The sequence below is a fragment of the Microchirus variegatus genome (assembly GCF_963457635.1).
Source record: "Microchirus variegatus genome assembly, chromosome: 7".
Taxonomy (NCBI): Eukaryota; Metazoa; Chordata; class Actinopteri; order Pleuronectiformes; family Soleidae; genus Microchirus; species Microchirus variegatus.
Genome location: NC_139808.1, coordinates 13,421,267 through 13,436,211, shown reverse-complemented (window position 1 = coordinate 13,436,211; position 14,945 = coordinate 13,421,267). Strand labels below are relative to the sequence as shown.

At 32.5% G+C, this 14,945-nt stretch overlaps 1 protein-coding gene across 1 annotated transcript in view; it reads right to left on the bottom strand.

The window, feature by feature from the left end:
• The window catches only part of mfsd4aa (major facilitator superfamily domain containing 4Aa), a gene marked incomplete at both ends in the record, with an annotated part of 29,789 nt that continues 14,844 nt past the window's right edge, over positions 1 to 14,945 (bottom strand). Inside the window, 5 exons of the mRNA XM_083892682.1 lie at positions 1 to 53; positions 443 to 563; positions 676 to 746; positions 1,311 to 1,458; positions 1,639 to 1,812. Of these exons, the coding sequence (XP_083748808.1) occupies positions 1 to 53; positions 443 to 563; positions 676 to 746; positions 1,311 to 1,458; positions 1,639 to 1,812 (567 nt within the window). The remainder of the gene's footprint in view (positions 54 to 442; positions 564 to 675; positions 747 to 1,310; positions 1,459 to 1,638; positions 1,813 to 14,945) is intronic.

The window sequence follows — 14,945 nt, the reverse complement described above, 5'->3', positions numbered from 1 at the left end:
TCACGAGCCCCCCGCAGACGGCTTCTCTTTCATAGTGATGCTTTCAGGTGAATCTGGGAGGACAACAGCAGTGATTAAAAATAATAAAAAGATTTTTGTCTGCAAGGTTTCACAAGATGTGCACGAATACAGATGAAATAAACCAAAGTACAGACTGAGGACTTTGTCTGTTGAGCCCTAAAGCTGTTGTGTGTAACTTTTAAGCAAACAAGTGTCTGTTACATTGAAACCATTGTCAAATGAGTTCATGCTCTTGAGAAATCCTCAAAATAACACTGAAGAAAAGCAGTTTTTAGTCTTTACTTTCTATAATTATTCACTCCACAGTTGTACATTTTCCCCACATTATTTCTTTTCTTAATGTGTGAAGCGGAGAATCTCTGCATTTGCTTTACACTTTAACTTATCTTAACTTAACTTAACTTAACCCATCTCATCTTACCTGTGTGGCTGTTTCTGTGGATGTGCTGGACATATATGAGCAGCAGGAAAAGGCAGAAACCGATGAAAGAGGCAACTGTACAACACAACAGGAAAGCGTAACTGCCGTGACTGTGGATCACCTGTGATAAGAGGTATAAACACACACACACACACACACACCAATGCACTGATGAATTGTGTTGAATTTCATTGATATTGTGTATAAGATGTATTGTATAAAAGACTTCTTACCGATCCCACAATCAATTGCAGCATCATTTCTCCTGTGCTGGCACTGGTCACCAGAACAGTTGTGGCACAACCTATAACACAGACAATAAGAGACAAATTGTTGCCTTATACAATAGTAATAATAATAATAATAGAATAATAATAATTTACTAATTTAATGAGTAAATTAATATTCTAAACTGAATCAACAAATGCATAAATCGATATTTTTACCTGAAAAAACAGTGTGAAAAATGTGTAACAGATGCGAAAACAAATCAATTTTAAAATAATACATTTAAGTTACACTTATAAATATAATAAAACAAGTAAAACAATACCTAGATAAATAATAAAAACTTATTATTTTAATTATTACAGATGGTAGATGATTTAATTGTACATGTTTTTTATTTATTTTATTTATTTATGTTAGATTAGATTAGATGAGATATAAACTATTATTAATCCAAAAGGGAAGTTCCCTCAATTTCTGTACATCTCCACCAAGTGTAAATATAAGTTGTCTATTTCAGATAATTTTAAATAAACACATACTGTATGCTGATTAAATTAGGTAATTTAGTCCTCATATGACACCAATCCAAGAAGGGCTGACAGTAATGGTGTGTGTAACAATTTGTGTGTATGTTTACCTTTGTAGTCCAGTAAGTCCTCTGTATAAGCAACCATGGAGGGAAACACACCGCTAATGCACAGACCCAACACACAAGTCCCGAAGAAGAGAGACACAGAGCTTGTGTAGAAGATTATCAACAGACACTGCACCAGTATGACTCCCACCTGTGAGATGGACAGACAGGGGCAGACACAACCAATAATTGTAAAGTATTGACCATTGAGATCATGTATGTTATGAATTTAAGTTTAAATATTTTGTTTGATCTCTTTTATTACTGCACTATAATTTGAACTAGTATTTTCATTTTACGGTGGATTTGTCTTGTCAACATGTGTTCATACCAGACTGAAGGTGAGCAGCTTGGGTGCTGTGTATCTGCAGGACAGGAAGATGAAAGCAAGCCTCCCCGCTGTGATGGAGGCCCAAAATACACTGTCCAAACAGCCAGCAGCCTTGTGACCCATGAGCAGAGGAGGGGAGACTGCGTAGGTGTAGATGAAACCAGCATAGGAACCCTGCATACCCAAAAAACATAAAGCAAGTTGCTGACACATCTTCACTCATATTATCCATACATTACCCTTAGCAGCTGCTCTGTATGTATACAAAAGTCCGAACCAGTTGGAAAAGACAAGTGGCCTAACTGAGAGCTGAGAGGTTTGTGGAATTATGGCTCCTGATTGGATAACGTTTCCCCTACATTTTTTTGCAGACCCTGTTCGGACCTGGAATTCCTAAGCACTTGTCCTGTAACTGTGTATGCAAAATTTAAAAAAAACATCACAAGTAGGGATGTCACAATTATAGATATTCTTATAGGTATGATTATGTTCAGAGAATGAATCACGATATTACGATTATCATTAATCGTCCAAAATTTGAAAAAGTCATACTGAAGTATGTCGTCCAAAATTTCACAAAAAAGTAATTATATAGTATGTCGTCCAAAATTTGACAAATAAGTCATACTATAGTATGTCGTCCAAAATTTGACAAAAAACTTTTTTGTCCAAAATTTGACAAAAAAGTCATACTATAGTATGTCGTCCAAAGTTTGACAAAAAAAATACTTGTCCAAAACTTGACAAAAAAGTCATACTAAAGTATGTCATCCAAAATCTGCCAAAAAAAATGTTGTCCAAAATTTGACAAAAAAGTCATACTATAGTATGTCGTCTAAAATTTGACAAAAAGTCTTTGTCCAAAATTTAACAAAAAACTCATACTATAGTATGCCGTCCAAAATTTGACAAAAAAGTAATACTATAGTATGAGTTTTTTGTTAAATTTTGGACAAAGACTTTTTGTCATAAAATTGTAGTCCAAAATTTGACAAAAAAAGTCGTACTATACTATGTAGTCCAAAAATGGACAAAAAAGTCATACTATAGTATGTCGTCCAAAATTTGACAAAAAAATCATACTATACTATGTCGTCGACCTCAATGTCATACTACACTATTCCGTCCAAAATCTGACCATTTTTTTGAAAAGAAATGAAACGTACATGAACAGCGAAAGGCATGATGGGAGTACGCTAATGACGTGCGCTAGCGAATTTCATGAATACCGCCGTCACGTTAACTTCGACTTTAAACCATGGATTTGTAAATAAATGAAAAACCAACGATAGCGAAGTGAATATATTAAGCTGAAAAGTACAATGACGGAGTTAAAGATTAAAACGATCAAAAAAAATGGTTTATTTGGGTTAGGACCATGACTATTACTTTATATGTGTTACAGGAATCATGTTGTTTTTGTTGGTCACAGCTCCACAGTCCACACCGTCATCAGTGTCTCGATGTACTGAACACAGTCATAAAGTGCAGCATGTCAGTCTCCTCTCCTCAATGAATCCACACAACAGCTCGTTAATACATCGATAATACGTTTGAAAATAAATGTTAATGAGCGCTGAATAAACAACTAAAACCTGCTTTGTCATAATATTTTAAAAATGTAAACGAAAACCCCTCATTGTCTTCATTTATTCACATTTCTCATGAAGTTTTAATGTCGTACGGTTCACTGATAGTAGTGCCGTTCCCGAGACGCCACATGACCGAGCTTGGCTGTGCTTGTACACAGCTGTGACGTCACTCTGAGAAATAAGATTTGTCTGGGCTTTTTATGGCCTTTAGGAATGTTTTTCAAACATGAAACTCCATGAATTAAAAAAAAATAATATAAAGATTTATAAAAGCCCGTGTCCATGTCTCGAGGTGTCCTGTGGACACTTTTACATGCGTCTCTTTTACTATTGTGGTCAATGGGAAAATTGCTTTTTGGGCCCAATGGGATTTTTTGTTGCAGTACCCACAGTGGCCACCATGCAAAAATTGTCTTCAAGGCAGAGGGGGCGGTCGAAAATCTGACATTTTTTTTGAATATCTGTATATATATATATATATATAGTATGTCGTCGACCTCAACGTCATACTGCACTATTTCGTCCAAAATCTGACCATTTTCTGAAAAAAAACTTTTGGGCCAAAATTTGACAAAAACGTCATACTATACTATGTCGTCCAAAATAGGAATTTCTTTTGGAAAATTTTTTTTTAGCCCAAAATGTGACCAAAACGTCATACTATACTATGTTGTCGACCTCAACGTCATACTGCACTATTTCGTCCAAAATCTGACCATTTTTTTGAAAAAAAACTTTTGGTCCAAAATTTGACAAAAACGACATACTATACTATGTCGTCCAAAATCAGAACATTTTTTTGAAATTTTTTTAAAGCCCAAAATGTGACCAAACGTCATACTATACTATGTCGTCGACCTCAATGTCATACTACATTATTTCGTCCAAAATCTGACCATTTTTTTGAAAAAAAACTTTTGGTCCAAAATTGACAAAAAAGTCATACTATACTATGTCGTCCAAAATCGGAACATTTTTTTGACATTTTTTTTTAGCCCAAAATTTGACAAAAACGACATACTATACTATGTCGTCCAAAATAGGAATTTCTTTTGGAATTTTTTTTTTTTGCCCAAAATGTGACCAAAACGTCATACTATACCAGGGGTCACCAACCTCTTTGAGACAGAGAGCTACCTTAAGGGTAAAAAATAATATGGAGGGCTACCATATAATATTTTTTTGTTTGTTTACCATTTAAATGATTAATATTATGCATTCAACTGCATACACATTCATTCCAGTGCTTACTCCTAACGATTACCAGTTTTTATAAACAATATCAAAGATATTTTACTGAGCGATCATACGGATACATGCAAGTGAGGTGAAGTGAAGTGAGCCTGCGGGCACCGTATTGGCTGCCTGCGGGCTACCAGGTGCCCGCGGGCACCACGTTGGTGACCCCTGTACTATACTATGCTGTCGACCTCAACGTGATACTACACTATTTCGTCCAAAATCTGACCATTTTTTTGAAAAAAAACTTTTGGTCCAAAATTTGACAAAAACGACATACTATATATACTATATCGTCCAAAATCGGAACATTTTTTTAAAAATTTTTTAAGCCCAAAATGTGACCAAACGTCATACTATACTATGTCGTCGACCTCAATGTCATACTACATTATTTCGTCCAAAATCTGACCATTTTTTTGAAAAAAAACTTTTGGTCCAAAATTTGACAAAAACGACATACTATATACTATGTCGTCCAAAATAGGAATTTCTTTTGGAATTTTTTTTTTTTGCCCAAAATGTGACCAAAACGTCATACTATACTATGTTGTCGACCTCAACGTCATACTACACTATTTCGTCCAAAATCTGACCATTTTTTTGAAAAAAAACTTTTGGTCCAAAATTGACAAAAAAGTCATACTATACTATGTCGTCCAAAATCGGAACATTTTTTTGACATTTTTTTTTAGCCCAAAATGTGACCAAACGTCATACTATACTATGTCGTCGACCTCAATGTCATACTACATTATTTCGTCCAAAATCTGACAATTTTTTTGAAAAAAAACTTTTGGTCCAAAATTGACAAAAACGACATAATATACTATGTCGTCCAAAATCGGAACATTTTTTTGAAATTTTTTTTAGCCCAAAATGTGACCAAACGTCATACTATACTATGTCGTCGACCTCAATGTCATACTACATTATTTCGTCCAAAATCTGACCATTTTTTTGAAAAAAAACTTTTGGTCCAAAATTTGACAAAAACGACATACTATATACTATGTTGTCCAAAATAGGAATTTCTTTTGGAATTTTTTTTTTTAGCGCAAAATGTGACCAAAACGTCATACTATACTATGTTGTCGACCTCAACGTCATACTGCACTATTTCGTCCAAAATCTGACCATTTTTTTGAAAAAAAACTTTTGGTCCAAAATTGACAAAAAAGTCATACTATACTATGTCGTCCGAAATCGGAAAAAAATTTTGACATTTTTTTTTCATTCCAAAATGTGACCAAACGTCATACTATACTATGTCGTCGACCTCAATGTCATACTACACTATTTCGTCCAAAATCTGACCATTTTTCTAAAAAAAAACTTTTGGTCCAAAATTTGACAAAAACGACATACTATACTATGTCGTCCAAAATAGGAATTTCTTTTGGAATTTTTTTTTTTTGCCCAAAATGTGACCAAAACGTCATACTATACTATGTTGTCGACCTCAACGTCATACTACACTATTTCGTCCAAAATCTGACCATTTTTTTGAAAAAAAACTTTTGGTCCAAAATTGACAAAAAAGTCATACTATACTATGTCGTCCAAAATCGGAACATTTTTTTGACATTTTTTTTTAGCCCAAAATGTGACCAAACGTCATACTATACTATGTCGTCGACCTCAATGTCATACTACATTATTTCGTCCAAAATCTGACAATTTTTTTGAAAAAAAACTTTTGGTCCAAAATTGACAAAAACGACATAATATACTATGTCGTCCAAAATCGGAACATTTTTTTGAAATTTTTTTTAGCCCAAAATGTGACCAAACGTCATACTATACTATGTCGTCGACCTCAATGTCATACTACATTATTTCGTCCAAAATCTGACCATTTTTTTGAAACAAAACTTTTGGTCCAAAATTTGACAAAAACGACATACTATATACTATGTTGTCCAAAATAGGAATTTCTTTTGGAATTTTTTTTTTTAGCCCAAAATGTGACCAAAACGTCATACTATACTATGTTGTCGACCTCAACGTCATACTGCACTATTTCGTCCAAAATCTGACCATTTTTTTGAAAAAAAACTTTTGGTCCAAAATTGACAAAAAAGTCATACTATACTATGTCGTCCAAAATCGGAACTTTTTTTGACATTTTTTTTTAGCCCAAAATGTGACCAAACGTCATACTATACTATGTCGTCGACCTCAATGTCATACTACACTATTTCGTCCAAAATCTGACCATTTTTTTGAAAAAAAACTTTTGGTCCAAAATTTGACAAAAACGACATACTATATACTATGTCGTCCAAAATCGGAAATTTTTTTGAAATTTTTTTTCAGCCCAAAATGTGACCAAACGTCATACTATACTATGTCGTCGACCTCTATGTCATACTACATTATTTCGTCCAAAATCTGACCATTTTTCTGAAAAAAAACCTTTTGGTCCAAAATTTGACAAAAACGACATACTATACTATGTCGTCCAAAATAGGAATTTCTTTTGGAATTTTTTTTTTTAGCGCAAAATGTGACCAAAACGTCATACTATACTATGTTGTCGACCTCAACGTCATACTGCACTATTTCGTCCAAAATCTGACCATTTTTTTGAAAAAAAACTTTTGGTCCAAAATTGACAAAAAAGTCATACTATACTATGTCGTCCGAAATCGGAAAAAAATTTTGACATTTTTTTTTCATTCCAAAATGTGACCAAACATCATACTATACTATGTCGTCGACCTCAATGTCATACTACACTATTTCGTCCAAAATCTGACCATTTTTCTAAAAAAAAACTTTTGGTCCAAAATTTGACAAAAACGACATACTATACTATGTCGTCCAAAATAGGAATTTCTTTTGGAATTTTTTTTTTTAGCCCAAAATGTGACCAAAACGTCATACTATACTATGTTGTCGACCTCAACGTCATACTGCACTATTTCGTCCAAAATCTGACCATTTTTTTGAAAAAAAACTTTTGGTCCAAAATTGACAAAAAAGTCATACTATACTATGTCGTCCAAAATCGGAACATTTTTTTGACATTTTTTTTTAGCCCAAAATGTGACCAAACGTCATACTATACTATGTCGTCGACCTCAATGTCATACTACACTATTTCGTCCAAAATCTGACCATTTTTTTGAAAAAAAACTTTTGGTCCAAAATTTGACAAAAACGACATACTATATACTATGTCGTCCAAAATCGGAACATTTTTTTGAAATTTTTTTTCAGCCCAAAATGTGACCAAACGTCATACTATACTATGTCGTCGACCTCAATGTCATACTACATTATTTCGTCCAAAATCTGACCATTTTTCTGAAAAAAAACCTTTTGGTCCAAAATTTGACAAAAACGACATACTATACTATGTCGTCCAAAATAGGAATTTCTTTTGGAATTTTTTTTTTTAGCGCAAAATGTGAACAAAACGTCATACTATACTATGTTGTCGACCTCAACGTCATACTGCACTATTTCGTCCAAAATCTGACCATTTTTTTGAAAAAAAACTTTTGGTCCAAAATTGACAAAAAAGTCATACTATACTATGTCGTCCGAAATCGGAAAAAATTTTTGACATTTTTTTTTCATTCCAAAATGTGACCAAACATCATACTATACTATGTCGTCGACCTCAATGTCATACTACACTATTTCGTCCAAAATCTGACCATTTTTCTAAAAAAAAACTTTTGGTCCAAAATTTGACAAAAACGACATACTATACTATGTCGTCCAAAATAGGAATTTCTTTTGGAATTTTTTTTTTTTGCCCAAAATGTGACCAAAACGTCATACTATACTATGTTGTCGACCTCAACGTCATACTACACTATTTCGTCCAAAATCTGACCATTTTTTTGAAAAAAAACTTTTGGTCCAAAATTGACAAAAAAGTCATACTATACTATGTCGTCCAAAATCGGAACATTTTTTTGACATTTTTTTTTAGCCCAAAATGTGACCAAACGTCATACTATACTATGTCGTCGACCTCAATGTCATACTACATTATTTCGTCCAAAATCTGACAATTTTTTTGAAAAAAAACTTTTGGTCCAAAATTGACAAAAACGACATAATATACTATGTCGTCCAAAATCGGAACATTTTTTTGAAATTTTTTTTAGCCCAAAATGTGACCAAACGTCATACTATACTATGTCGCCGACCTCAATGTCATACTACATTATTTCGTCCAAAATCTGACCATTTTTTTGAAAAAAAACTTTTGGTCAAAAATTTGACAAAAACGACATACTATATACTATGTTGTCCAAAATAGGAATTTCTTTTGGAATTTTTTTTTTTAGCCCAAAATGTGACCAAAACGTCATACTATACTATGTTGTCGACCTCAACGTCATACTGCACTATTTCGTCCAAAATCTGACCATTTTTTTGAAAAAAAACTTTTGGTCCAAAATTGACAAAAAAGTCATACTATTCTATGTCGTCCAAAATCGGAAAAATTTTTTGACATTTTTTTTTAGCCCAAAATGTGACCAAACGTCATACTATACTATGTCGTTGACCTCAATGTCATACTACACTATTTCGTCCAAAATCTGACCATTTTTTTGAAAAAAAACTTTTGGTCCAAAATTTGACAAAAATGACATACTATACTATGTCGTCCAAAATCGGAACATTTTTTTGAAATTTTTTTTCAGCCCAAAATGTGACCAAACGTCATACTATACTATGTCGTCGACCTCAATGTCATACTACATTATTTCGTCCAAAATCTGACCATTTTTCTGAAAAAAAACCTTTTGGTCCAAAATTTGACAAAAACGACATACTATACTATGTCGTCCAAAATAGGAATTTCTTTTGGAATTTTTTTTTTTAGCGCAAAATGTGACCAAAACGTCATACTATACTATGTTGTCGACCTCAACGTCATACTGCACTATTTCGTCCAAAATCTGACCATTTTTTTGAAAAAAAACTTTTGGTCCAAAATTGACAAAAAAGTCATACTATTCTATGTCGTCCGAAATCGGAAAAAAATTTTGACATTTTTTTTTCATTCCAAAATGTGACCAAACGTCATACTATACTATGTCGTCGACCTCAATGTCATACTACACTATTTCGTCCAAAATCTGACCATTTTTCTAAAAAAAAACTTTTGGTCCAAAATTTGACAAAAACGACATACTATACTATGTCGTCCAAAATAGGAATTTCTTTTGGAATTTTTTTTTTTAGCCCAAAATGTGACCAAAACGTCATACTATGCTATGTCATCGACCTCAATGTCATACTACACTATTTCGTCTAAAATCTGACAATTTTTTTGAAAAAAACTTTTGGTCCAAAATTTGCCAAAAAAGTCATACTATACTATGTCGTCTAAAGTTTGACAAGAAATTCATACTACAGTATGCTGTCCAAAATTTGACAAATAAGTCATACTATACTATGTTGTCCAAAATCGGAACATTTTTTTGAATTTTTTTTTAGCCCAAAATGTGACCAAACGTCATACTATACTATGTTGTCGACCTCAATGTCATACTACACTATTTCGTCCAAAATCTGACCATTTTTTTGAAAAAAAACTTTTGGTCCAAAATTTGACAAAAACGACATACTATATACTATGTTGTCCAAAATAGGAATTTCTTTTGGAATTTTTTTTTCTAGCCCAAAATGTGACCAAAACGTCATACTATACTATGTTGTCGACCTCAACGTCATACTGCACTATTTCGTCCAAATTCTGACAATTTCTTTGAAAAAAAACCTTTTGGTCCAAAATTTGACAAAAACGACATACTATACTATGTCGTCGACCTCAATGTCATACTTCATTATTTCGTCCAAAATCTGACCATTTTTTTGAAAAAAAACTTTTGGTCCAAAATTGACAAAAAAGTCATACTATACTATGTCATCCAAAATCGGAAAAATTTTTTGACATTTTTTTTCAGCCCAAAATGTGACCAAACATCATACTATACTATGTCGTCGACCTCAATGTCATACTACACTATTTCGTCCAAAATCTGACCATTTTTTTGAAAAAAAACTTTTGGTCCAAAATTTGACAAAAACGACATACTATACTATGTCGTCCAAAATCGGAACATTTTTTTGAAATTTTTTTTCAGCCCAAAATGTGACCAAACGTCATACTATACTATGTTGTCGACCTCAACGTCATACTACATTATTTCGTCCAAAATCTGACCATTTTTTTGAAAAAAAACTTTTGGTCCAAAATTTGACAAAATGACATACTATACTATGTCGTCCAAAATAGGAATTTCTTTTGGATTTTTTTTTTTTAGCCCAAAATGTGACCAAAACGTCATACTATACTATGTTGTCGACCTCAACGTCATACTGCACTATTTCGTCCATAATCTGACCATTTTTTTGAAAAAAAACTTTTGGTCCAAAATTTGACAAAAACGACATACTATACTATGTCGTCCAAAATAGGAATTTCTTTTGGAATTTTTTTTTTTAGCCCAAAATGTGACCAAAACGTCATACTATACTATGTTGTCGACCTCAACGTCATACTGCACTATTTCGTCCAAAATCTGACCATTTTTTTGAAAAAAAACTTTTGGTCCAAAATTGACAAAAAAGTCATACTATACTATGTCGTCCGAAATCGGAAAAAAATTTTGACATTTTTTTTTCATTCCAAAATGTGACCAAACGTCATACTATACTATGTCGTCGACCTCAATGTCATACTACACTATTTCGTCCAAAATCTGACCATTTTTCTAAAAAAAAACTTTTGGTCCAAAATTTGACAAAAACGACATACTATACTATGTCGTCCAAAATAGGAATTTCTTTTGGAATTTTTTTTTTTAGCCCAAAATGTGACCAAAACGTCATACTATGCTATGTCATCGACCTCAATGTCATACTACACTATTTCGTCTAAAATCTGACAATTTTTTTGAAAAAAACTTTTGGTCCAAAATTTGCCAAAAAAGTCATACTATACTATGTCGTCTAAAGTTTGACAAGAAATTCATACTACAGTATGCTGTCCAAAATTTGACAAATAAGTCATACTATACTATGTTGTCCAAAATCGGAACATTTTTTTGAATTTTTTTTTAGCCCAAAATGTGACCAAACGTCATACTATACTATGTTGTCGACCTCAATGTCATACTACACTATTTCGTCCAAAATCTGACCATTTTTTTGAAAAAAAACTTTTGGTCCAAAATTTGACAAAAACGACATACTATATACTATGTTGTCCAAAATAGGAATTTCTTTTGGAATTTTTTTTTCTAGCCCAAAATGTGACCAAAACGTCATACTATACTATGTTGTCGACCTCAACGTCATACTGCACTATTTCGTCCAAATTCTGACAATTTCTTTGAAAAAAAACTTTTGGTCCAAAATTGACAAAAAAGTCATACTATACTATGTCGTCCAAAATTGGAAAAATTTTTGAAATTTTTTTTTTCAGCCCAAAATGTGACCAAAACGTCATACTATACTATGTTGTCGACCTCAACGTCATACTGCACTATTTCGTTCAAAATCTGACCATTTTTTTGAAAAAAAACTTTTGGTCCAAAATCTGACAAAAAAGTCATACTATACTATGTCGTCCAAAATCGGAACATTTTTTTGTCATTTTTTTTTAGCCCAAAATGTGACCAAACGTCATACTATACTATGTCGTCGACCTCAATGTCATACTACACTATTTCGTCCAAAATCTGACCATTTTTTTGAAAAAAAACTTTTGGTCCACAATTTGACAAAAACGACATACTATACTATGTCGTCCAAAATCGGAACATTTTTTTGAAAATTCTTTTCAGCCCAAAATGTGACCAAACGTCATACTATACTATGTCGTCGACCTCAATGTCATACTTCATTATTTCGTCCAAAATCTGACCATTTTTTTGAAAAAAAACCTTTTGGTCCAAAATTTGACAAAAACGACATACTATACTATGTCGTCGACCTCAATGTCATACTTCATTATTTCGTCCAAAATCTGACCATTTTTTTGAAAAAAAACTTTTGGTCCAAAATCTGACAAAAAAGTCATACTATACTATGTCGTCCAAAATCGGAACATTTTTTTGTCATTTTTTTTCAGCCCAAAATGTGACCAAACATCATACTATACTATGTCGTCGACCTCAATGTCATACTACACTATTTCGTCCAAAATCTGACCATTTTTTTGAAAAAAAACTTTTGGTCCACAATTTGACAAAAACGACATACTATACTATGTCGTCCAAAATCGGAACATTTTTTTGAAAAATTCTTTTCAGCCCAAAATGTGACCAAACGTCATACTATACTATGTCGTCGACCTCAATGTCATACTTCATTATTTCGTCCAAAATCTGACCATTTTTTTGAAAAAAAACCTTTTGGTCCAAAATTTGACAAAAACGACATACTATACTATGTCGTCGACCTCAATGTCATACTTCATTATTTCGTCCAAAATCTGACCATTTTTTTGAAAAAAAACTTTTGGTCCAAAATTGACAAAAAAGTCATACTATACTATGTCATCCAAAATCGGAAAAATTTTTTGACATTTTTTTTCAGCCCAAAATGTGACCAAACATCATACTATACTATGTCGTCGACCTCAATGTCATACTACACTATTTCGTCCAAAATCTGACCATTTTTTTGAAAAAAAACTTTTGGTCCAAAATTTGACAAAAACGACATACTATACTATGTCGTCCAAAATCGGAACATTTTTTTTAAATTTTTTTTCAGCCCAAAATGTGACCAAACGTCATACTATACTATGTTGTCGACCTCAACGTCATACTACATTATTTCGTCCAAAATCTGACCATTTTTTTGAAAAAAAACTTTTGGTCCAAAATTTGACAAAATGACATACTATACTATGTCGTCCAAAATAGGAATTTCTTTTGGATTTTTTTTTTTTAGCCCAAAATGTGACCAAAACGTCATACTATACTATGTTGTCGACCTCAACGTCATACTGCACTATTTCGTCCATAATCTGACCATTTTTTTGAAAAAAAACTTTTGGTCCAAAATTTGACAAAAACGACATACTATACTATGTCGTCCAAAATAGGAATTTCTTTTGGAATTTTTTTTTTTAGCCCAAAATGTGACCAAAACGTCATACTATACTATGTTGTCGACCTCAACGTCATACTGCACTATTTCGTCCATAATCTGACCATTTTTTTGAAAAAAAAATTTTGGTCCAAAATTTGACAAAAACGACATACTATACTATGTCGTCCAAAATCGGAACATTTTTTTGAATTTTTTTTTAGCCCAAAATGTGACCAAACGTCATACTATACTATGTCGTCCAAAATCGGAAAAAAAATTTGAATTTTTTTTTAGCCCAAAATGTGACCAAACGTCATACTATACTATGTCGTCGACCTCAATGTCATACTACACTATTTCGTCCAAAATCTGACCATTTTTTTGAAAAAAAACTTTTGGTCCAAAATTTGACAAAAACGACATACTTTACTATGTCGTCCAAAATAGGAATTTCTTTTGGAATTTTTTTTTTTAGCCCAAAATGTGACCAAAACGTCATACTATACTATGTTGTCGACCTCAACGTCATACTACACTATTTCGTCTAAAATCTGACCATTTTTTTGAAAAAAAACTTTTGGTCCAAAATTGACAAAAAAGTCATACTATACTATGTCATCCAAAATCGAAAAAAAAAATTGACATTTTTTTTCAGCCCAAAATGTGACCAAACGTCATACTATACTATGTCGTCGACCTCAATGTCATACTTCATTATTTCGTCCAAAATCTGACAATTTTTTTGAAAAAAAGCTTTTGGTCCAAAATTGACAAAAAAGTCATACTATACTATGTCGTCCAAAATCGGAAAAAAAACTTTGACATTTTTTTTCAGCCCAAAATGTGACCAAACGTCATACTATACTATGTCGTCGACCTCAATGTCATACTACACTATTTCGTCCAAAATCGGAAATTTTTTTTGACAATTTTTTTCAGCCCAAAATGTGACTAATCGTCATACTATACTATGTCGTCGACCTCAATGTCATACTACATTATTTCGTCCAAAATCTGACCATTTTTTTGAAAAAAAACTTTTGGTCCAAAATTTGACTAAAACGACATACTATACTATGTCGTCCAAAATAGGAATTTCTTTTGGAATTTTTTTTTTTAGCCCAAAATGTGACCAAACGTCATACTATACTATGTTGTCCAAAATCGGAAAAAAATTTTGAAATTTTTTTTAGCCCAAAATGTGACCAAACGTCATACTATACTATGTCGTCGACCTCAATGTCATACTACACTATTTTGTCCAAAATCTGACCATTTTTTTGAAAAAAAACTTTTGGTCCAAAATTTGACAAAAACGACATACTATACTATGTCGTCCAAAATAGGAATTTCTTTTGGAATTTTTTTTTTTAGCCCAAAATGTGACCAAAACGTCAT